The sequence below is a fragment of the Oncorhynchus nerka genome, linkage group LG20, assembly GCF_034236695.1.
Source record: "Oncorhynchus nerka isolate Pitt River linkage group LG20, Oner_Uvic_2.0, whole genome shotgun sequence".
In the NCBI taxonomy this organism is placed as follows: domain Eukaryota; kingdom Metazoa; phylum Chordata; class Actinopteri; order Salmoniformes; family Salmonidae; genus Oncorhynchus; species Oncorhynchus nerka.
The window spans coordinates 81,150,590-81,175,423 of NC_088415.1; the positions used below are offsets into that span (position 1 = coordinate 81,150,590).

Here is a 24,834-nt window from a genome sequence, read left to right on the forward strand (position 1 = left end):
TTTTTTGGTAATTACGGCAATAAGGTTTAAACCAGTTCACAATTGTTGTATTTCATTCAGTTGAGACATTTTCTTAGGCCAAATTAAGTTCCAACTTATGGTGTTTGCTGCAATATAATGGCCTGTTCTTACTTTATATTCCCTATAAACAATGGCTTGACTTTTGATATTACACTCAAGTTTACAAACTTTTGTGAAGGTTTGATGTGGTTATTATTAAGCTTCAGCTACTGCAAGCCTATGATATGAAGGCAGTTGCTCCAAATGACTCAGACAGTTGAACTTGAGGTGAGGAAGAATGTTTTAGGCCTACCAGTGATAAAACGTGCAGGGAGAGTGAGCTCCTCTGTGGTTCCTCTCGGTGAACCCTCAACCTTCTGGCCCATAGACCTGCGTGGCATCGACTGTGCCACAAAAGCATGCTGAAGTGTCAAAGTCTATATCCACGTTTATAAACACAGGGTTGCTACATTTGTTATTTGTGGGCATAAACATTATTGAAAATATTTTTACGTTGGGGCGGGGGGTGCATTTAAAAAAAAAATGACACCATAAATTGTACAACTCTGCTAATTCGATTAGGCCTAGCCGTGTTTTAAGCTGACCAACCAGTCTTGACATGCATTTGCACAGTGGCCATATAAAACAGTGCTAAGTGTTGGCCTATCGGTAACATAAACCACGTTTCCATCCACAGTTTTCATGCGAGTAAAGTCATACTGTATAAAAAAAAGTAATGACAGCCGTGATGGAAACAGAACATTTCGGTACAATTTTATGAATACCGACAAATAGTTTGTTCATTCGACATGGTGGGTGGGATCTTTTTGTATCCTCAAAATGATTTACGCAAGGAATGTGGAGGAAATGCCTTCATGTGCCAATAGTGATATCATCATCATAACGAAGTAAACTTGGAGTGGTGTGTGGTCCTCCCACTACGACTCGAGAAAGCATACAGTTTATTAGGCTAGTTATGATGAGCTTCACAGGGTGTTGAAAGTGCACGGTGATGAGCTTGATGGTAATTTCCAATAAATATTATTCTGGCGTCATGATGATCGATGCTTGACTGCCTTTTGCCCCAAAAAATATTCTCGCTCTTATCCATAATAATCTGATCATGTAGACTAGCCAACCAGCACATACGCGCACTGTATCTACGGGCTGTTGGGGGTGATGATCGCATCTCTTCCAAAACAGATTACATGTCAGCAATAGTTTAGGAGCATCCTAAACTAGTCCAGCTTACTACAATCCACTGCGTCAATCACAATTCTTATCTGGTCTCTCTAGACATCTGCACTGCTGCACAAATGTCTTTGCTATTACATCAAGTTTGCCAACACTAACAAATGTGTATAAATCTGCTTATAAAAAAGGCACCCACTGATGGAGAAACATTGTGCGTGTGGTGTGCCACATATTCAACTGAGATGACAGAAGTGAACTAGTTATGGGCCACATGGCCTGTTCTTGCAGTCAGTAGATGTATCTGCTATTGGCACATTATATGCTTGCTTCCATCAATGAAGGCCAATGGCAGTCTCTCAGTTAATCATCCAGAGTTTTTACAGGCATCTCTGTCTGCTTGGTAAGCGGCCTCAATAGCACATCCTTATTCTTCAGCTCACTATCCCCGGTATAGAGGTTGTGCTGGTGGATATACTTGATGACAGAATCTGGGAGGAGGTACTTGACGCTGAGGCCTCGTCTCAGGGCCCGCCGGACCTCCGTGGCGCTGGTCTCGTTGCGGACCCACTCGCGCACTAGGAAGATGTTTCGCCAATGGCGTGAAAGTGTCTCCGACTCGTGCACGGCGAGCTCGGGCTCCAGGCCCCCCCGGCTAACACAGACCAGGCCGAAGCGGCCCGCCACCTCCTCCACGTGGTCATCCAGCCACAGGCCCGGCACCTTGAAGGTGTCCAGGAAGTCAGCTCCGCACAGCAGCTTCAGCCTGGGAGAGGAGCCTGAGAGAGGGTCAAGAAAAGGAAGCGTTGGTGAATGGCGGCCTTTACACTGATGTCTCCCCTGGTCTCCACCCAAAAGAGACTTGGATGTGGCCATTATGTTGAAGTAAACATGAAAGCCAATGTTTTAATTGGTTTGCTGAGAGTTAGTTATTAATTCATTTGTTTTGCTGATTTCTTTTTTTCTACTGCGGTAAACCATATAATCCATCCCTCACTAGAATGAGCCATTTTCTTCATAAATATAGGTGTTAACCAGATGTAACCCCATGCCAGCTGACCACCAACAAAGTACGACATAACTGAGCATTCGGATTACATCCCTAAATCCATTTAATTCAATATTGTATTTCCCGTGGCACAAACCTTCCGATCCGAAGTGCGCGTGAACAAAAGCTAATGCTCTTTATCTGCGTTCGCTAGCACTGCAGTGTAATAACACAGTGCACACGTTTAGCACAGGCACACTATATGGGATTGTGAAAATCCATTACCCTTCTTTGTGTAAGAGCTAGTTGTAAAAAAGTGACAGGACATGAATTTTGGGATTTGGAGTCATGATTTGTGCAGATAAACCATGGTAACCTGTATGTATGTATTGACAACGTGTTGACCAAACCCTGGAATGACAGACAGTTCATGAGTAGATCAGTCTCATGATTAAACTGACAATGAACAAAGAAATAAACCGTTTAATATAAAAGTTTAGTTTGTCATGAGAACTACAGATTTCGGTCTTAACCTGGAACTACATACACCACACATGGAACTCAGTAACTAATTTCAATTAGTTAATGAATTTCATGTGGTATCTCAATTAGTTAATGAATTCCATGTGTGGTATCTCAATTAGTAAATGAATTCCATGTGTGGTATCTCAATTAGTTAATGAATTCCATGTGGTATCTCAATTAGTTAATGAATTCCATGTGGTATTTCAATTAGTTAATGAATTCCATGTGTGGTATCTCAATTAGTTAATGAATTCCATGTGTGGTATCTCAATTAGTTAATGAATTCCATGTGTGGTATCTCAATTAGTTAATGAATTCCATGTGGTATCTCAATTAGTTAATGAATTCCATGTGTGGTATCTCAATTAGTTAATGAATTCCATGTGTGGTATCTCAATTAGTTAATGAATTCCATGTGTGGTATCTCAATTAGTTAATGAATTCCATGTGGTATCTCAATTAGTTAATGAATTTCATGTGGTATCTCAATTAGTTAATGAATTTCATGTGGTATCTCAATTAGTTAATGAATTCCATGTGTGGTATCTCAATTAGTTAATGAATTCCATGTGTGGTATCTCAATTAGTTAATGAATTCCATGTGTGGTATCTCAATTAGTTAATGAATTCCATGTGGTATCTCAATTAGTTAATGAATTTCATGTGGTATCTCAATTAGTTAATGAATTCCATGTGGTATCTCAATTAGTTAATGAATTCCATGTGGTATTTCAATTAGTTAATGAATTTCATGTGGTATCTCAATTAGTTAATGAATTCCATGTGGTATCTCAATTAGTTAATGAATTCCATGTGGTATCTCAATTAGTTAATGAATTTCATGTGGTATCTCAATTAGTTAATGCATTTCATGTGTGGTATCTCAATTAGTTAATGAATTCCATGTGGTATCTCAATTAGTTAATGAATTCCATGTGTGGTATCTCAATTAGTTAATGAATTCCATGTGTGGTATCTCAATTAGTTAATGAATTCCATGTGGTATCTCAATTAGTTAATGAATTTCATGTGGTATCTCAATTAGTTAATGAATTCCATGTGGTATCTCAATTAGTTAATGAATTTCATGTGGTATCTCAATTAGTTAATGAATTCCATGTGGTATCTCAATTAGTTAATGAATTTCATGTGTGGTATCTCAATTAGTTAATGCATTTCATGTGTGGTTTATGTAGTTCCAGGTCAGACCGAAAGCTGCTCATGACTTACCTAAACTTCTAGAGCTCTGCCTCCATTTTGTCCAGGTTTATGAAGCGCTTGCACCTCTTCAGCGTTTGCACTTTAAAAAAAAGAGGGGGATAGGCATTGGTTTACCATTTATGTTTTATTCCCTGCTACACTTCAACATAATGTCCAACACTCATCTTTGGGGAGAAGATGCTACAGCACTCTGGGATTAGGAAAATTCTGATAGAGTTCTTTCTGATATATCCACCAGCCTTTGATAGGAATGGCGTGCGTGTGTGTGACTGGCTCCATTTACACGGTCTTCCCTGGTCCACCCTGTAACCTTCATAATGATCTGTTCATGCCACACCAACCCCCTCATCAGCTTTAATGAACATGCTGCTTCCATAGAGCTGAATGTGTAAAGGGGATAAAGGATTACTTAGTTGCTTTAAGAGGAAAAAACAGATCCTATACATATTTCAACCTTAATAAGATTGAAACTAGGCTTTTAACGAGTGAGTAAAGGACACCAGTGCCAAGGTGGAGGTTTATAATTAATAGAGGATGATTGCTGTTTATTATCTATGCAGTCACTTTACCTCTACCTACATGTACAAATTACCTCCACTAACCAGTGCCCCCGCACTTTCAATCGGTACCGGTACCCCCTGAATAGAGCCTCGTTATTGTTTTTTTATTGTGTTCATTTTTATTTTATTTTTTAAACTTTATTTTATAAATATTTTCTTAACTCTTTTTCTTGAACTGCATTGTTGGTTAAGGGCTTGTAAGTAAGCATTTCTCAGTAAGGTCTACTACACCTGTTGTATTGGGTGCATGTGACTAATACAATTTGATTTGATTTGCAGCTCAGCTGGTGCCGAGAGAGAGAGGCCCAGTTCCATTTCAGTCCACTTCCCATAAAACAGAATTGTGTTGAGAGTTGAAGGCCAATTTCAACTGTTGTTAAATACGTCTCATGTGGTTGTTCAAGTGTGAGTACAGCTAATTTGATTTGTTCTTTCAACTACTTTTATAGTTGATTGATAACTTCAAAATACTACTTGGATCACCATGGGCCCACAAAGGGACAGGTAAAGAGCAGCACGCATCTCCAGAGCCACACGTTGCAGACCTCTGACCTCTCCAATCCTTTTAGAGCTTTGAACATAAAAGGAGAAGGGGCTAGAATGGGCCTATGCTACAGAGTGCAAGGTCAAGGAGGGTCTTACTTGTGAGATGATGGGGGTTTGTGGTTGGACCACTGTCCTTCCCTGTGCCCTCTTGGTACTGCTTCAGTATCCGACCATAATGGTACCTGCCAGCAGGACAATGCAAAGGGAGATGACATATGACAAATGCAAAGAAAACCAATAAAGGAATATGCTGTTGAGAGCAAAAGCCTCTTACAGATGTTCTAGAAGATTTGTGTTTTGGGTTACGTGATCCCATAGGTTTCAACAGCCCTGCTCCAATGTGGACAACAGACCACTTGATGGCTTTAATCAGACGGCTCGCTCAACAAGGGAATTTGTCAGAGCAGAGGGGACAAGGAGAGGGTTGTATAATGCATCACAAGTGGGAACAGCACTTCAGCTGCGTGTGCATTTATGTTTGTGTGTGTGGGTGGGTGTGTGTGTTTACGTTCGCACGGCTGCACATAGTCGTTGAGTACATATAACTAAATGCATGTCATGTTTATGTGTAACCCTAAATGAAAGGTTGCTGGTCCATTTATGTGACTTGTAAATCAAATCAATAGTGAGTGCCATTGTGGGAGATAAACACTCAATATCCCACGCATGTAAAGTGGAGGTAACTTTCTGTATAGTTTCAACTGGTTGATCAATATCAAATGCAACTGTGTCCCACATCCACTTAATCACTATGGCAACATGTTACAATAGCAACAAACTCAACCAGCAGCAAGGGGTCTGACCCCAGGAAAGACCCAGACTTGGTATGGGCCCCATGTTGCCGCAATATCCCTGGAATCTCTGGCATCGCAGTCTTAAATCTGATGTGGTTTCTGGCACAAAGAACATTTGGTGTGGAGCAGCACCGGACCAGTGTACACCTGGTATTACAATGTTATTGGATGTTGTTCGTATTCAGTAGAATTGGATGTTTATGGACACGTGTAGAATAGAGTACATGCATTGTGATCGGATCTGATGGACCACAACAGTCATGTAAATGTAGTTGTAACGGTCTTCAGATGAAGTGGGAAATTCTGATCATGAACGTGGACAGTTGAGGCATGATGTGACATCATGTTGGGAGACATTTTAATACAGGGTGTGGATGCAAACTAAGCCCTTAATGAGATTGTCTAAATAATTTGTGATAGGATTATCAAAGTTATTTTTAATGTCAGGTCTAGACGGGATCTGTCTGGCTGAAAAGGAGGATGAAGCTCTGACTGGCAGATTCAATTAAGTCTTTCTGCATGCTGAGATGCTTTACAAAGGGAATTAAACATTTTTACAACGTGATTATTTCATGAATAAATTGGAACTGAATTGAAGGATTTTGTAAGTAAAACCCTATTATTGGAAATAAAAAACATCCAGTAAAAGATACCATGGTTAGTATTGACCACTTGTAAACACTAATGTTTGAGGTGGAATCCTGACCTATCAGATCTTAGATAAAAGCTCTGAATCCTATTGTGTTATTTTTAACAAAAACACTTAACGTTATGAAAGGGTTACACTCAGCGGCTAACTTGCAGTGACGACTGTGGTGCACATGACCAGTGGCATCACAAGGCAATGCTGATTCCACAAAATCTCTAATAACATACATTTTTAGTGTACTGTAGTTCACTGCTCATCAAAGCAGTAATAAACTTCTCAAAACGAAGCCATTTTGGGGCTGTGATTTACTAGTAGTTACTTAATCAATTAGTTTAAAGGTTGAAACTGTGAAAATGTGTGACTCCACACCTCATTGTGACCACTGTCTCTGTCCAGTCGGGCTGCTGGCTCTCCCAATCGTCAACGGAGACCCAGTCTGAACTCTGCAGTGCCAGCCTCGCCATAGCGATGCGGTGCTTGGCCAACACCAGGCCCTGCTTGCCATAGCCGTCACTCACCGGAGACACAATCCCGCCCACCACCTGGAACTGACCTGAAAAGGGGTGAATCATTGGTTGATGAGACTCTTGATTCTCCCCACTCTCTGACATTGGGCAGATTGGATTATACTGAGTCACGGGGCACCGGTCTATGGCCCGTGACGTGAACGGGCAAAAGCAGTGACTGAGGAGCGCCCTCCTCAAATCTAACAGTAATCTGCGCCGCTCGGTCATGTTGTCAACAAGGAAGCACGGTGCATCATCCAGAAACATACAACATATCTTTTCCATAAAAATATGTTTGAAAATGTTAAAATAGTTTTCATTGAGAAGGCAGCTAAAGCGTCTTTATCTAAAGCAATCACTTTTGCATGTGAAAACACAGAATCCTACTCATTACTCGACGTGCTTAATTTACGTCACTTTTGTTTTGAGCCCACTTCACCTTGTGTTTTGAACGGGGCACCTGGCTCAAGCCCAGGACGCAGCCCGGTTCCAGAATGAATGCAATGAACTTTCACCCGGTGCAAAACACACCTAATTGAATCCCCTCAAGGCTATATTGTCTTCCTTATTGCACCATTTTCCCAAGTCTACAACATGGGAAAATATAACAAAGCTTTAGTCACCACGCAATTTAATACTATACAGCTTATTCTGTACAATGTTTACATTCTCACAGGTCAGCTGACATCTTATGCCCCCAGGGTCCATGGGAAAATAAGAACATTATTTATTCCAACTGAAGTGCAGTACTGTTTATTTGGTCTATATAAATAGACTAAATGTGTAGGCTCATGTCAAGGCACAAGGTGTAAAGTAGTGTGCACAGCTCTATCTGTACAGATGACAATTGATCACAATGTAAATGCTCGTGAAAGCTTCACAGAAACCCTTTGGGGGACTTCTACCTTCCACTGTCCTGTAATCACACTGACGAAATAAACAGACAGGTGCATAATACAAGTCTAGGAGGCAACACGAACATAGCAAATTAATATAGGGTCTCTATGGTGCACGACCTGTCTGGTGCAGGTGATCCCTGGCCAGCTCGAACAGCCGCATGTGCTGGTTGGTGATTGGGTTGAAGGAGCCGCAGGCCAGGAGGACCAGCGGAATGCGGGCAGACATCTTTATTGTCTCAAACCATGGTCACCCCCACAGAACACTGAAAAGCAGCAGAACACAGAATTACAGATGAATGGGAAATGTATTCAATAACACCAGCAATGCTGATAATATACTGTAGCAATGCCTGAATAAACAGAATACTTGATGCAGATTATCTCTCATAGGTGGTCAAAGTACTGAAGGGCTTAAATTGACATTAAGGAGGTTTACCAGTGTGGACAAAATTTGAGGTATGAATCATGGTAACTATGATGTGATATTTGGCTTATTGAGGTAGTGGCTATATAGCATTTAGCTATATTGAATTGGAGTGTGACCAGTGGTGGAAAAAGTACCCGATTGTCATACTTGGGTAAAAGTAAAAGATACCTTTAATAGAAAATAACTAAAATACTACTTGAGTAAAAAGTATTTGGTTTTTAAATATATATAAAGTAAATGTAATTGATAAAATATACTTAAGTATCAAAAGCAAAAGTATAACTAATTTCCATTTACTTATATTAAGCAAAACCAGACACTACCATTATCTTTTTTTTTTTATAGATAGCCAGGGGCACACTCCAACAGACATAATTTACAAATGAAGCATTTGTGTTTGTTTAGTGAGTGTGCCAGATCAAAGGCAGAAGGGATGACCAGGAATGTGCTCTTGATAAGTGCGGGAATTTGACTATTTTCCTGTCCTACTAAGCATTCAAATTGTAACAAGTACTTTTGGGTCTAAAAATGTGTGGAGTAAAAAGTACAATATTTTCGTCAGGAATGTAGTGAAGTATAAATAGTAAAGTACAGATACCCCCAAAAACTACTTTAGTACTTTAAAGTATTTGTACTTAAGTACTTTACACCACTGAGTGTGACATAGCTACATACAAGGTACATTTTCCAACGAATACTACCGAACGCGTCAAAAAACATTGACGAGGCACTTTACAGGTAGTCTCGCAAGGCTACACCGAAGACCCCTCACGTACAACTTCTATGATAGTTTTAATTTGTTCTAATTTAAACTGCACATGCCGGAAAACACGACTGATTATTCAGCTACAATAACAGTCAAAACTATTTTCAACATCTAACTAGTCTTTTCTTGCTACCCAGCATCGTTGAGAACCTTTGAGGTATGGCAACGCGAGACTAGTAGCTACCTAGTCCGCCTTATATAAAGGGTAGTTGGCGGTATGTATCAGGCGGCTACAGGTGATTTGACATTGATAGCGGGCTAGCTAGCAGTAACCAGGCTAGCTATAATACACACATCGAATGTCTTACTATGATTATGCTATCTTATATAATACAAAGAAATGACATATTCATTCAAATATTTTAACGCCAATGGTAGCTACAACCAATAACATCGTTACCTTTTCCCACTTGTACTACTTTGTTTGCGTAAGGTTCTTGTGTTACACTTTTTGTCTTCCCCAGCTTGGAAAAACGTTGTATAAAGGTTCTGTAGTGGTATGGTACGATAGTGACAACTAGTGGCAAAAATAGAGAACTGACGTTATGTTATTTTTTTTAATGTCGAAAGAACACAAGGTGTTTGAGGTTTGGGTTCTTCACATGAAACTGAATGCCAAAGTTCTACACATCAAGGAAGTAAAAATGTGTTTGTTTCTGTTCAAACAGCTGACACAAAGCTCAGACACCCATACATACCCCACAAGACATGGCACCAGGGGTCTCTTCACAGTCCCCAAGTCCAGAACACACTGGGAAACATGCAGTACTACATAGAGCCATGCAAGGAACTGTCTTCCACATCAAGTAACTTAAGCGAGCACTAAAATCAGATTAGTAAAAACAGATAAAACAACACCTCACGGCACAACGCGGACCGTAAAGATACACAGACACACAAACACACTCACATACGCACACACACTTTTACACACACTCTTACACACACATTGAAATGTTGTGGTATTGCATTATTTTACATAGTACATTTGTAATATTAGAGTAATAATGTGTTGTATAATGTACTGTTTTATTTATGATGTAGGCTGTTGGTTGTGTTTTGGTGTGATGTAACTATTTGAACCCTGTTTGGACCCCAGGAAGAGTACAGTGCCTTCAGGAAGTATTCATACCCCTTGATTTATTCCACATTTTGTTGTGTTACAGCCTGAATTCAACATGGATTACATGTATTTTTTTCTCCCTAAAACTATTCCCATAATGACAAAGTGAAAATATGATTTTAGAAATGTTTGCACATTTATTGAAAATTAAATACAGAAATACCAAATTTACATAATTATTCACACCCCTGAGTCAATACATGCTAGAATCACCTTTGGCAGCAATTACAGCTCTGAGACGTTCTGGGTAAGTCTCCAAGAGCTTTGCACACCTGGATTGTGCAACATTTGCCCATTATTCTTTTCAAAACTCTTCAAGTTCTGTCAAATTGGTTATGATCATTGCTAGACAACCATTTTCAGATCTTCAAGTAGATTTAAGTCAAAACTCTAACTCTCACTGTCTTGGTAAGCAACTCCAGTGTAGATTTGGCCTTATGTTTTAGGTTATTGTCCTGCTGAAAGGTGAATCTCATCCCAGTGTCTGGTGGAAAGCAGACTGAGCCAAGTTTTCCTCTAGGATTTTGTCGGAGCTTAGCTCCATTCTGTTTATTTTTCATCCTGAAAAACTCCCCACTCCTTAATGATTATAAGCATAACCAAAACATGATGCAGCTACCACTATGCTTAAAATATGGACAGTGGTACTCAGTAATGTGTTGTATTGGATTTGTCCGAAACATAACAGTTTGTATTCAGGACGAAAAGTTAATTGCTTTGCCACATTACTTTAGTGAGTTGTTGCAAACATTGTGCATGTTGTGGAATATTTTTATTCTGTACAGTCGTCCTTCATTGTGGACTGAATACAATGTTGTTGACCCATCCTCAGTTTTCTCCTACAACAGCCTTTAAACTCTGTAACTATTGTATGTTAAAGTCACCATTGGCTTCATGGTGAAATCCTTGAGTGGTTTCATTCCTCTCTGGCAACTGAGTTAGGAAGAAGGATGCCTGAGGGACCTTACAGAGAATTGTATGTGTGGGGTACAGAGATGGGGTAGTCATTCAAAAATCATGTTAAACACTATTATTACACACAGAGTGAGTCCGTGCAATTTATTATGTAACTTGTGAAACAAATCTTTACTCCTGAACTTATTTAGGCTTGACATATCAAAGGGGTTGAATACTTATAGACCCAAGACATTTCAGCATTACATTTTTAATTAATTAGGATAGTTTTGGAAAAACATAATTCCACTTTGACATTATGAGGTATTTGTGTAGGTATTGTGTGTAGGCCAATGACCTAAAAAAAATCTAAATTTAAGCAAATTTAAATTCAGGCTGTAACACAACAAAATGTGGAAAAGTCAAGGGGTGTGAATACTTTCTGAAGGCACTGCAGCTGCTGCATTAACAGCAGCTAACGGGGATCCGAATAAATACTACATTCTAAAAATACACTCTCTCTCTCTCTCTGTCTCTGTCTCTGTCTCTCTCTCTGTCTCAATTCAAGGGGCTTTCTTGGCATGGGAAACATATGTTAACATTGCAAAAGTAGATAATATGCAAAAGTGAAATAAACAATAAAAATGAACAGTAAACATTCCACTCACAGAAGTTCCAAAAGAATAAAGACATTACAAATGTCACATTATGTATATATACAGTGTTGTAACAATGTACAAATGGTTAAAGTACAAAAGGGAAAATAAATAAGCATAAATATGGGTTGTATTTACAATGGGTTGTATTCACTGGTTGACCTTTTCTTGTGGCAACAGGTCACACATCTTGCTGCTGTGATGGCACACTGTGGTATTTCACCCAGTAGATATGGGAGTTTATCAAAATCGGGTTTGTTTTGAATTCTTTGTGGATCTGTGTAATCTGAGGGAAATATATATCTCTAATATGGTCATGCATTGGGCAGGAGGTTAGGAAGTGCAGCTCAGTTTCCACCTCATTTTGTTGGCAGTGTGCACATAGCCTGTCTTCTCTTGAGAGCCAGGTCTGCCTACAGCGGCCTTTCTCAATAGCAAGGCTATGCTCACTGTCTGTACATAGTCAAAGCTTTCCTTAAGTTTGGATCAGTCACAGTGGTCAGGTATTCTGCCACTGTGTACTCTCTGTTTTGGGCCAAATAGCATTCTAGTTTTCTCTGTTTTTTTGTTAATTCTTTCCAATGTGTCAAGTAATTATCTTTTTGTTTCCTCATGATTTGGTTGGCTCTAATTGTGTTGCTGTCCTGGGGCTCTGTGGGGTGTGTTTGTGTTTGTGAACAGAGCCCCAGGACCAGCTTGCTTAGGGGACCAGGTTCATCTCTCTGTAGACGATGACTTTGTTATGGAAGGTTTGGGAATCGCTTCCTTTTAGGTGGTTGTAGAATTTAACGTCTCTTTTCTGGATTTTGATAATTAGTGGGTATCGGCCTAATTCTGCTATACATGCATTCTTTGGTGTTCTACGTTGTACACAGAGGATTTTTTTGCATAAATCTGCATGCAGAGTCTCAATTTGGTGTTTGGTCCCATTTAGTGAATTCCTGATTGGTGAGCGGGCCCCAGACCTCACAACCATAAAGGGCAATGGGTTCTATAACTGATTTAAGTATTTTTAGCCAGATCCTAATTTGTATTTCAAATTTGATGTTTCTTTTGATGGCAGAGAAGGCCCTTCTTGCCTTGTCTCTCAGATCGTTCACAGCTTTGTGGAAGTGACCTGTGGCGCTGATTTTTAGGCCAAGGTATGTATAGTTTTTTTGTGTGCTCTAGGTCAACGGTGTTTAGATGGAATTTGTAATTGTGGTCCTGGCGACTGGACCTTTTTTAGAACACCATTATTTTAGTATTACTAAGATTTACTGTCAGGGCCCAGGCCTGTCAGAATCTGTGCAGAAGATCTAGGTGCTGCTGTAGGCCCTCCTTGGTTGGTGACAGAAGCACCAGATCATCAGCAAACAGTAGACATTTGACTTCAGATTCTAGTAGGTTGAGGCCGAGTGCTGCAGACTTTTCTAGTGCCCTCGCCAATTTGTTGATATATATGTTGAAGAGGGTGGGGCTTAAGCTGCATCCATGTTTCACCCCACGGCCCTGTGGGAAGAAATGTGTGTTTTTTGCCTATTTTAACCGCACACTTGTTTTTTGTGTACATGGATTTTATAATGTCATGTTTTTCCCCCAACACCACTTTCTATCAATTTGTATAGCAGACCCTCAAGCCAAATTGAGTCAAAGGCTTTTTTGAAATCAACAAAGCATGAGAAGACTTTGCCTTTGTTTTGGTTTGTTTGTTTGTTTGTCAATTAGGGTGTGCACGGTGAATACGTGGTCTGTCGTACAATAATTTGGTAAAAAGCCAATTTGATATTTGCTCAGTACATTGTTTTCACTGAGGAAATGTACGAGTCTGCTGTTAATGATAATGCAGAGGATTTTCCCAAGGTTCCTGTTGATGCATATCCTACGGTAGTTGTTGGGGTCAAATTTGTCTCCACTTTTGTGGATTGGGATGATCAGTCCTTGGTTCCAAATATTTGGGAAGATGCCAGAGCTAAGGATGATGTTAAAAAGTTTTAGTATAGCCAATTGGAATTTGTTGTCTGTATATTTGATCATTTCATTGAGGATACCATCAACACCACATGCCTTTTTGGGTTGGAGGGTTTTTATTTTATCCTGTAGTTCATTCAAGGCAATTGGAGAATCCAGTGGGTTCTGGTAGTCTTTAATAGTTGATTCTAAGATTTGTATTTGATCATGTATGTTTTTGCTGTTTGTTCTTTGTTATAGAGCCAAAAAGATTGGAGAAGTGGTTTACCCATACATCTCCATTTTGGATAGATAATTATTTGTGTTGATGTTTGTTTAGTGCTTTCCAATTTCCCAGAAGTGGTTAGAGTCTATGGATTCTTCAATTACATTGAGCTGATTTCTGACATGTTGTTCCTTCTTTTTCCGTAGTGTATTTCTGTATTGTTTTGGGGATTCACCATAGTGAAGGCGTAGGCTCAGGTTTTTCCGGGTCTCTATGTTTTTGGTTGGACAGGTTTCTCAATTTCTTTCTTAGATTTTTGCGTTCTTCATCAAACCATTTGTCATTGTTGTTCATTTTCTTCGGTTTTCTATTTGAGATTTTTAGATTTGATAGGGAAGCTGAGAGGTCAAATATACTGTTAAGATTTTCTACTGCCAAGTTTACACCTTCACTATTACAGTGGAATGTTTTGTCCAGGAAGTTGTCTAAAAGGGATTGAATTTGTTGTTGCCTAATAGTTTTTTGGTAGGTTTCCAAACTATATTCCTTCCATCTATAGCGTTCTTAATATTACTCAGTTCCTTTGGCTTTAATGCCTCATGATTGAGTGTTGCTCTGTTCAAGTAGAATGTGATTTTGCTGTGGTCTGATACGGGTGTCATTGGGTTGACTGTGAACGCTCTGAGAGACACTGGGTTGAGGTCAGTGATAATGTAGTCTACAGTACTACTGCTAAGAGATGAGCTATAGGTGCACCTACCATTGGAGTCCCCTCAAAGCCTACCATTGACTATGTACATACCCAGCGTGCAACAGAGCTGCAGGAGTTGTGACCCGTTTTTGTTGGTTATGTTGACATAGTTGTGCTTAGGGGGCATATGGGGGAGGGAATGCCTCCAGGAAGGTGTTTGGGGAATACCAAACAGGAAGGTGTTTGTCTCCCAGTGTGCTGAGAGTGTCAGTTTATTGTCCGGTTCTGGCATTTAGGTCGCCACTGTCACGCCCTGGTCTAAGTATTTTGTGTTTTCTTCATGTATTGGGTCAGGCCAGGGTGTGGCATAGAGTTTTTGTATTGTGGTGTGTTTTGTCTTGGGATTTTGGAATGTGTGTATAGTGGGATTGTAGCTTAGTGGGGTGTTCTAGGAGAGTCTATGGCTGTCTGAAGTGGTTCTCAATCAGAGGCAGGTGTTTACCGTTGTCTCTGATTGGGAACCATATTTAGGCAGCCATATTCTTTGGTTGTATTGTGGGTGATTGTCCTGTGTGTCTTGATGTCCTGGTTAGAGGTTAGTAGACACTTGTATAGGCTGTTTTCGGTTTTCGGTTCGTTTTGTAGTGTTAGTGTTTTGTTGTGTGTTACGTTTGTTTATTAAAGATGAATCACAATAGACACGCTGCAGTTTGGTCCGACTCTCCTTCACCATTAGAAAGCCGTTACAGCCACAGACTAGTACATGTCCCTGGGTTTGGTAATGATTGATTTCCCCCTCCAAGATGGAGAAGCTGTCTTCATTAAAGTATGGGGATTCTAGTGGGGGGGATATAGGTAGCACACAGGAGGACATTTTTCTCTTTTAAGATCATTTCCTTTTGAATTTCTAGCCAAATGTAAAATGTTCCTGTTTTGATTAATTTAATGGAGTGAGTTAGGTCTGCTCTATACCAAATTAGCATACCCCCTGAGTCCCTTCCCTGTTTCACACCTGGTAGTTTGGTGGATGGGACTACCAGCTCTCTGTGAGTGGGACAACCAGTGGGCCCGTCTCCTCTATACCAGGTTTCTTGTAGGATGACAATGTCTGTATTTCCGATTTCTTTGATGAAGTCCAGGTTCCTGCTCTTTAGGCCAAAGGCAGATAACCCCAGGCCTTGGATATTCCAGGATGAGATAGTGAAAACTTTGTATTCCATAAAGTGTCCAATGTAGTTGGTGGTTTGGCCTCAGGCCAGTAAGTGTGAGCAGAGCCTGCTGAGCATCTGGTACATGCTATTGGCTTGGGCTAGTGTAAGATTGGGGGTTTGGCCTGTTTGACCACTCACGGCCTGGGGGGGGGGGGGGGTGTGTCCCTGCAGGTCTGGGAGAGTGTCTTGTTGGTCTGGGCGGGGTGTCTATTGATCTGTTGCTCCTGTGTAAAGTGTTGGGGCTGCGTTTGAGAGAGATGTTCTTTAGAGTCCGGGCAAAGGTGGGCACTGCTGCGTGGACCTGGTCATAGGCTGTTCAAGTCCAGGGTGGAGTGGTGGGCCATGAAAGTATTTGGTTTTGAGGCACAGTCACGGGAAATACTTGCGTTTACCCGCTGTGTGGTAGCAGGGTGGAAGTCTTTTTGTGGTAGCAAGATGGAGATAACCAGTTGTGCATTAGAATAAGCTTTTCAATCACTCTCTTCAGTGCTGTGGCCACCCTTTCCTGCTGTGTTCTCAGGTCATTGGTGCCTGTGTGCATTATTATGTGGCTAGGTGAACCTAGTTGGTCCTCAGACAGAAGGTCTAGGGCGCGCTGGGTGAACCTAGTTGGTCCTCAGACAGAAGGTCTAGGGCGCGCTGGGTGTTTGGAGACCAGAGTTTAGACATACTGTGTTTGGGAAAGTTTTTTTTCTTGTTTATATTTCCCATTTGAGTCCATAAGGAGTACAATCTGTGTCTTGTGTATGTCCTCAGTGGGTGTGGGTGGGTTGTCAGGAGGGCTATCAGGGTGGCTGACAGGGGGTGCTCAGAGGGGGTGAGATCCCCTGGGCTTGGGGTTCTTCATTTGTCTGTTCTGCTGTGATGTCGACACTATGGTCAGGGTCTGGTGTGGACTGTTCTGTTGTGGTATCGAGATCCAAGTTTATCTAACTCTAACTTTATATTTTTTAAGAATATGCTGAAAAATACGGGAGCTCATCTGATCATGACCTCTCTCTCTTCCTGCATCTCTCCTCTGTCTCTGTCTCTCTCTCTCTCTCATGTGTACTCGTACTCTCACTCGCGCACACACACACACACACACACACACTGGGTTACAGCTGTCATAGCGGCAGTCTCCTTCAGGTCTCCTCTGATCTCAGTTACTCGTGCATTATAAAAAACGTTTTTTTAAACATAGCTGTGCAACCTACAGGAAGAATGGAAGGTTTCTTATTATCTTACACACACACACACACACACTAGCAATATCATTAAAGTGCAATGTAAGTTGTTATAACAATATCCTTTACAAGTTGTTATTACAATTATTTTTGCTGAACTACAAGCTGGAAGTTCACTGTGAATGAAATATATACAGAGACATTCTCATCAATAATTATGGACAAATTAAATCGTTTTTCCCTTTTACTGCTTAACCCCTTGTATTTGCCATTGAGCTTTTAGTTTTTTTTAAAATGACTTAGATCTGACCCCCTGTGGAGAATATGATGAATTGCAACCAAACTCAGAACGCTGTCCATGGTGCTGAATATCCAAACGAAACAGTATGAAATATATATAGAGAAAAAGAAAACACAGGAGAGGAGATTAACAATAATTCAATGGAATACATTTACTGCAGCATATGGAACACAAAGAGATCTCCCTGCCAAAGCCTTCACTTGAACAGATTGCCCTCATACGATAAAAAAACTTGAATTAATTATAGACTTCCATAACAGAGACAGGCGTAGCTGCAACCTATAACCGCCTAAACATACATAATGGGGCAACCACATGGGACTATGGGGATGAAAGACAAGGGCCTTTGCATTTGATGGTAGTAAAAGATAAAGTACAAAAAGCAGGTAAAACAGTTACTGCCATATTATGTATTAAATGCTCAAGTTACAGTATACATAATCCTTTTAAAGAGGTATACATGTCTACTGATATTAACAGGTGAAAGTACAGTACTGTGATTTGAATCAAAACGACAGCTGTCCATGGTGCACCAGATTGGGCATTTGCATTAGTGAAATATTTGCATATGTAGGTGGAATAAAACAGAAGGTAGCTGAAAAAGGGCTTGAATAAATGTAAAGAGAGGGAATAAAATCAGTTTAAGGAGAGCGTCTTAAATTTCCCTTCTGAAAAAGACAGATGCATACTAGTATGAGCGCTTAGTAAAGCTGGCCTTTAAAAACGGCTATCTTTAAGTCCTTTCTCCTGAGGTACAAGACACGGCTATATACAGGGAGTAGAGAATGACATGGCTATATAAAGAGAGTACCAGTACCGAGTCGATGTGCAGGGGTACGAGGTAATTGAGGTAGCTATGTACAGTACATATAGGTAGGGGTAAAGTGACTAGGCAACAGGATAGATCAGACTGAGCTGTAGCAGCATATGTGGAGTAGTAGCAGCAGCTTATGTGGTGTGTGTGAGTGTGTATGTCGCGTCAGAATGCATGTGTACGCATGCTATGTGTGTGTGTGTTGGGGTGTCATCTATCCACCGGATGTGTACCAAACTCACTAAAAGTGGCAGTAATAAAGCCTTTCTTGAAAAAGCCAAACGTTGACCAAGAAAATATAAAAAACTATCGGCCTATATCGAATCTCCCATTCCTCTCAAAATGTTTTGAAAAAGCTGTTGCAACTCACTGCCTTCTGGTTTAGATCTTATTTGTTGGAAAGATATCAGTTTGTCTCTGTGGATGGTATGTCCTCTGACAAATCAACTGTAAATTTCAGTGTTCCTCAAGGCTCAGTTTTAGGACCACTATTGTTTTCACTATATATTTTACCTCTTGGTGATGTCATTTGGAAACATAATGTTAACTTTCACTGTTATGCGGACGACACACAGCTGTACATTTTGATGAAACATGGTGAAGCCCCAAAATTGCCCTCCCTGGAAGTCTGTGTTTCAGACATAAGGAAGTGGATGGCGGCAAATGTTCTACTTTTAAACTTGAACAAAACAGAGATGCTAGTTCTAGATCCCAAGAAACAAAGAGATCTTCTGTTGAATCTAACAATTCATCTTGATGGTTGTGCAGTCGTCTCAAAGGACCTCGGCGTTACTCTGGACCCTGATCTCTCTTTTGAAGAACATATCAAGACTGTATCAAAGACAGCATCTACGTAACATTCTGACCAAAAATGATGCAGAAAAATGTATCCATGCTTTTGTCACTTCTAGGTTAGACTACTGCAATGCTCTACTTTCCGGCTACCCGGATAAAGCACTAAATAAACTTCAGTTAGTGCTAAACACGGCTGCTAGAATCTTGACTAGAACCAAAAAATGTGATCATATTACTCAAGTGCTAGCTTCTCTACACTGGCTTCCTGTTTAGGCAAGGGCTGATTTCAAGGTTTTACTGCTAACCTACAAAGCATTACATGGGCTTGCTCATACCTATCTTTCTGATTTGGTCCTGCCGTACATACCTACACGTACGCTACGGTCACAAGACGCAGGCCTCCTTATTGTTCCTAGAATTTCTAAGCAAACAGCTGGAGGCAGGACTTTCTCCTATAAGAGCTCCATTTTTATGGAATGGTCTGCCTATCCATGTGAAAGACGCATATTCGGTCTCAACCTTTAAGTCTGTACTGAAGACTCATCTCTTCAGTGGGTCATATGATTGAGTGTAGTCTGGCCCAGGAGTGTGAAGGTGAACGGAAAGGCACTGGAGCAAAGAACCACCCTTGCTGTCTCTGCCTGGCCGGTTCCCCTCTCTCCACTGGGATTCTCTGCCTCTAACCCTATTACAGGGGCTGAGTCACTGGCTTACTGGTGCTCTTCCATGCCATCCCTAGGAGGGGTGCATCACTTGAGTGGGTTGAGTCACTGACGTGATCTTCCTGTCTGGGTTGGCGCCCCCCCTTGGGTTGTGCCGTGGTGGAGATCTTTGTGGGCTATACTCGGCCTCAGGATGGTAAGTTGGTGGTTGAAGATATCCCTCTAGTGGTGTGGGGGCTGTGCTTTGGCAAAGTGGGTGGGGTTATATCCTGCCTGTTTGGCTCTGTCTGGGAGTATCGTCAGACTGGGCCACAGTGTCTCCCGACCCCTTCTGTCTCAGCCTGCAGTATTTATGCTGCACTAGTTTTTGTGTCCCCCGGGCTAGGGTCAGTCTGTTATATCTGGTATTGTCTTATCCGGTGTCCTGTGTGAATTTAAGTATGCTCTCTCTAATTCTCTTTCACTTTTTCTCTCTTTTTCTCTCTTTCTTTCTTTCTCTCTCTCGGAGAACCTGAGCTCTAGGACCATGCCTCAGGACTACCTGGCCTGAAGACTCCTTGCTGTCCCCAGTCCACCTGGTCATGCTGCTGCTCCAGTTTCAACTGTTCTGCATGCAGCTATGGATCCCTGACCTCCTCACTGGATGTGCTACCTGTCCCAGACATGCTGTTTTCAACTCTTTAGAGACAGCAGGAGCGGTAGAGATACCCTGAATGATCAGCTATGAAAAGCCAACTGACATTTACTCCTGAGGTGCTGACCTGTTGCACCCTCGACAATCACTGTGATTATTTTTTTTTTTATTTTATTTTTATTTCACCTTTATTTAACCAGGTAGGCTAGTTGAGAACAAGTTCTCATTTGCAACTGCGACCTGGCCAAGATAAAGCATAGCAGTGTGAACAGACAACACAGAGTTACACATGGAATAAACAATTAACAAGTCAATAACACAGTAGAAAAAAAATGGGCAGTCTATATACAATGTGTGCAAAAGGCATGAGGAGGTAGGCGAATAATACAATTTTGCAGATTAACACTGGGGTGATAAATGATCAGATGGTCATGTACAGGTAGAGATATTGGTGTGCAAAAGAGCAGAAAAGTAAATAAATAAATAAAAAAACAGTATGGGAATGAGGTAGGTGAAAATGGGTGGGCTATTTACCAATAGACTATGTTAGCTGCTCGGATAGCTGATGTTTGAAGTTGGTGAGGGAGATAAAAGTCTCCAACTTCAGCGATTTTTGCAGTTCGTTCCAGTCACAGGCAGCAGAGTACTGGAACGAAAGGCGGCCAAATGAGGTGTTGGCTTTAGGGATGATCAGTGAGATACACCTGCTGGAGCGTGTGCTACGGATGGGTGTTGCCATCGTGACCAGTGAACTGAGATAAGGCGGAGCTTTACCTAGCATGAACTTGTAGATGACCTGGAGCCAGTGGGTCTGGCGACGAATATGTAGCGAGGGCCAGCCGACTAGAGCATACAAGTCGCAGTGGTGGGTGGTATAAGGTGCTTTGGTGACAAAACGGATGGCACTATGATAGACTGCATCCAGTTTGCTGAGTAGAGTGTTGGAAGCCATTTTGTAGATGACATCGCCGAAATCGAGGATCGGTAGGATAGTCAGTTTTACTAGGTAAGCTTGGCGGCGTGAGTGAAGGAGGCTTTGTTGCGGAATAGAAAGCCGACTCTTGATTTGATTTTCGATTGGAGATGTTTGATGTGAGTCTGGAAGGAGAGTTTGCAGTCTAGCCAGACACCTAGGTACTAATAGATGTCCACATATTCAAGGTCGGAACCATCCAGGGTGGTGATGCTAGTCGGGCATGCGGGTGCAGGCAGCGATCGGTTGAAAAGCATGCATTTGGTTTTACTCGCATTTAAGAGCAGTTGGAGGCCACGGAAGGAGTGCTGTATGGCATTGAAGCTCGTTTGGAGGTTAGATAGCACAGTGTCCAATGACGGGCCGAAAGTATATAGAATGGTGTCGTCTGCGTAGAGGTGGATCAGGAATCGCCCGCAGCAAGAGCAACATCATTGATATATACAGAGAAAAGAGTCGGCCCGAGAATTGAACCCTGTGGCACCCCATAGAGACTGCCAGAGGACCGGACAGCATGCCCTCCGATTTGACACACTGAACTCTGTCTGCAAAGTAATTGGTGAACCAGGCAAGGCAGTCATCCGAGAAACCGAGGCTATTGAGTCTGCCGATAAGAATATGGTGATTGACAGAGTCGAAAGCCTTGGCGAGGTCGATGAAGACGGCTGCACAGTACTGTCTTTTATCGATGGCGGTAATGATATCGTTTAGTACCTTGAGCGTGGCTGAGGTGCACCCGTGACCGGCTCGGAAACCAGATTGCACAGCGGAGAAGGTACGGTGGGATTCGAGATGGTCAGTGACCTGTTTGTTGACTTGGCTTTCGAAGACCTTAGATAGGCAGGGCAGGATGGATATAGGTCTATAGCAGTTTGGGTCCAGGGTGTCTCCCCCTTGAAGAGGGGGATGACTGCGGCAGCTTTCCAATCCTTGGGGATCTTAGACGATATGAAAGAGAGGTTGAACAGGCTGGTAATAGGGGTTGCGACAATGGCGGCAGATAGTTTCAGAAATAGAGGGTCCAGATTGTCAAGCCCAGCTGATTTGTACGGGTCTAGGTTTTGCAGCTCTTTCAGAACATCTGCTATCTGGATTTGGGTAAAGGAGAACCTGGAGAGGCTTGGGCGAGGAGCTGCGGGGGGCGGAGCTGTTGGCCGAGGTTGGAGTAGCCAGGCGGAAGGCATGGCCAGCCGTTGAGAAGTGCTTATTGAAGCTTTCGATAATCGTGGATTTATCGGTGGAGACCGTGTTACCTAGCCTCAGTGCAGTGGGCAGCTGGGAGGAGGTGCTCTTGTTCTCCATGGACTTCACAGTGTCCCAGAACTTTTTGGAGTTGGAGCTACAGGATGCAAACTTCTGCCTGAAGAAGCTGGCCTTAGCTTTCCTGACTGACTGCGTGTATTGGTTCCTGACTTCCCTGAACAGTTTCATATCACGGGGGCTATTCGATGCTATTGCAGTCCGCCACAGGATGTTTTTGTGCTGGTCGAGGGCAGTCAGGTCTGGAGTGAACCAAGGGCTGTATCTGTTCTTGGTTCTGCATTTTTTGAACGGAGCATGCTTATCTAAAATGGTGAGGAAGTTACTTTTAAAGAATGACCAGGCATCCTCAACTGACGGGATGAGGTCAATGTCCTTCCAGGATACCCGGGCCAGGTCGATTAGAAAGGCCTGCTCACAGAAGTGTTTTAGGGAGCGTTTGACAGTGATGAGGGTGGTCGTTTGACTGCGGCTCCGTGGCGGATACAGGCAATGAGGCAGTGATCGCTGAGATCCTGGTTGAAGACAGCGGAGGTGTATTTGGAGGGCCAGTTGGTCAGGATGACGTCTATGAGGGTGCCCTTGTTTACAGAGTTAGGGTTGTACCTGGTGGGTTCCTTGATGATTTGAGTGAGATTGAGGGCATCTAGCTTACATTGTAGGACTGCCGGGGTGTTAAGCATATCCCAGTTTAGGTCACCTAACAGAACAAACTCTGAAGCTAGATGGGGGCGATCAATTCACAAATGGTGTCCAGGGCACAGCTGGGAGCTGAGGGTGGCCGGTAGCAGGCGGCAACAGTGAGAGACTTATTTCTGGAGAGGGTCATTTTCAAAATTAGTAGTTCGAACTGTTTGGGTATGGACCTGGAAAGTATGACATTACTTTGCAGGCTATCTCTACAGTAGACTGCAACTCCGCCCCCTTTGGTAGTTCTATCTTGACGGAAGATGTTATAGTTGGGTATGGAAATCTCTGAATTTTTGGTGGCCTTCCTGAGCCAGGATTCAGACACTGCAAGGACATCAGGGTTAGCAGAGTGTGCTAAAGCAGTGAGTAAAACAAACTTAGGGAGGAGGCTTCTGATGTTGACATGCATAAAACCAAGGCTTTTTCGATCACAGAAGTCAACAAATGAGGGTACCTGGGGACATGCAGGGCCTGGGTTTACCTCCACATCACCCGCGGAACAGAGAAGGAGTAGTATGAGGGTGCGGCTAAAGGCTATCAAAACTGGTCGCCTAGAGCGTTGGGGCAGAGGATAAGAGGAGCAGGTTTCTGGGCATGGTAGAATATATTCAGGGCATAATGCGCAGACAGGGGTATGGTGGGGTGCGGGTACAGCGGAGGTAAGCCCAGGCACTGGGTGATGATGAGACAGGTTGTATCTCTGGACATGCTGGTTGTAATGGGTGAGGTCACCGCATGTGTGGGAGGTGGGACAAAGGAGGTAACAGGGGTATGCAGAGTGGGTCTAGGGGCTCCATTGTGAACTAAAACAATTATAACTAACCTGAACAACAGTATACAAGGCATATTGACATCTGAGAGAGACATACAGCGAGGCATACAGTAATCACAGGTGTTGAATTTGGAAAGCTAGCTAAAAACAGTAGGCGAGGCTAATCCGCTAGCACAACAAACAGCAGGTAAAATGGCGTTGACTAGGCAACGGGGCCGACAGGTAAGACAAACAAGCAGAAAGGAGTACCGTGATTAATGGACAGTCCAGCGTGCGTCAGCTATGTAGCCAAGAGATCAGTGTCCAGGGGCAGCGGTGGATGGGCAGGGGGCTGGGCTGGCGAGTGTTATCCAGGTTTTTTTTTAAACTAACAATGACTAACTAGCTTGTAGCTAGTTAGCTGGTTAGCATCTGGAGGTTCTTGAGTGTGTCATAAAAATAAAAATAAGAGTAAAAGTAATAGCGATTCCGTATCACATTGGGTGAGGCAGGTTTCCGGAAGGTATAAACAAATTAAAAATCAAAAAGAGATAGAAAGTAAATGGGGTCAGAGAGTGATTGGGACGCGGTGGTTCAGACGGTTAGCAGGCCTGTGCTAACAAGCTAACAGTTCGTAGGCCCGAGCTAGACAAGGTAGCAGTTAGCGGACCGGAGCTTGACAAGCTAGCCGTTAGCAGGCCGAATTAGCAAGCAGGGAGATAGCGAGGGCTAGAGAGTTAACCTTTGGGGGACGTCGCGATGGGGTGAGTCTGTTTATTCCTCTTCATGCGGTGAGCTGGAGATACAGCGATTCAGAAAGCTCGCGGGCCTTGGCCAGCAGATGGATCTTTGGCGATGTCGCAGCGGAAAAGCCTGTTGAAACCCCTCGGACGATTATGTCGGCGGACCAGTCGTGATGGATCGGCGGGGCTCCGTGTCGGCAGTAGAGGGTCCAGGCCAATTGGCAAATTAGGTATTTTTGGACC

At 42.4% G+C, this 24,834-nt stretch overlaps 1 protein-coding gene across 1 annotated transcript; it reads right to left on the reverse strand.

The window, feature by feature from the left end:
* Window positions 1-746: 746 nt before the first annotated feature.
* On the reverse strand, window positions 747-9,537 carry nmnat3 (nicotinamide nucleotide adenylyltransferase 3). The gene is made up of 5 exons (XM_029624035.2): window positions 9,473-9,537; window positions 7,997-8,142; window positions 6,844-7,027; window positions 5,128-5,213; window positions 747-1,970 (listed from the first exon to the last, which is right to left on the reverse strand). The coding sequence occupies exons 2-5, from the start codon at window positions 8,103-8,105 to the stop codon at window positions 1,555-1,557; spliced, it is 795 nt and encodes a 264-aa protein (XP_029479895.1). The 5' UTR covers window positions 8,106-8,142; window positions 9,473-9,537; the 3' UTR covers window positions 747-1,554.
* Window positions 9,538-24,834: the final 15,297 nt, after the last annotated feature.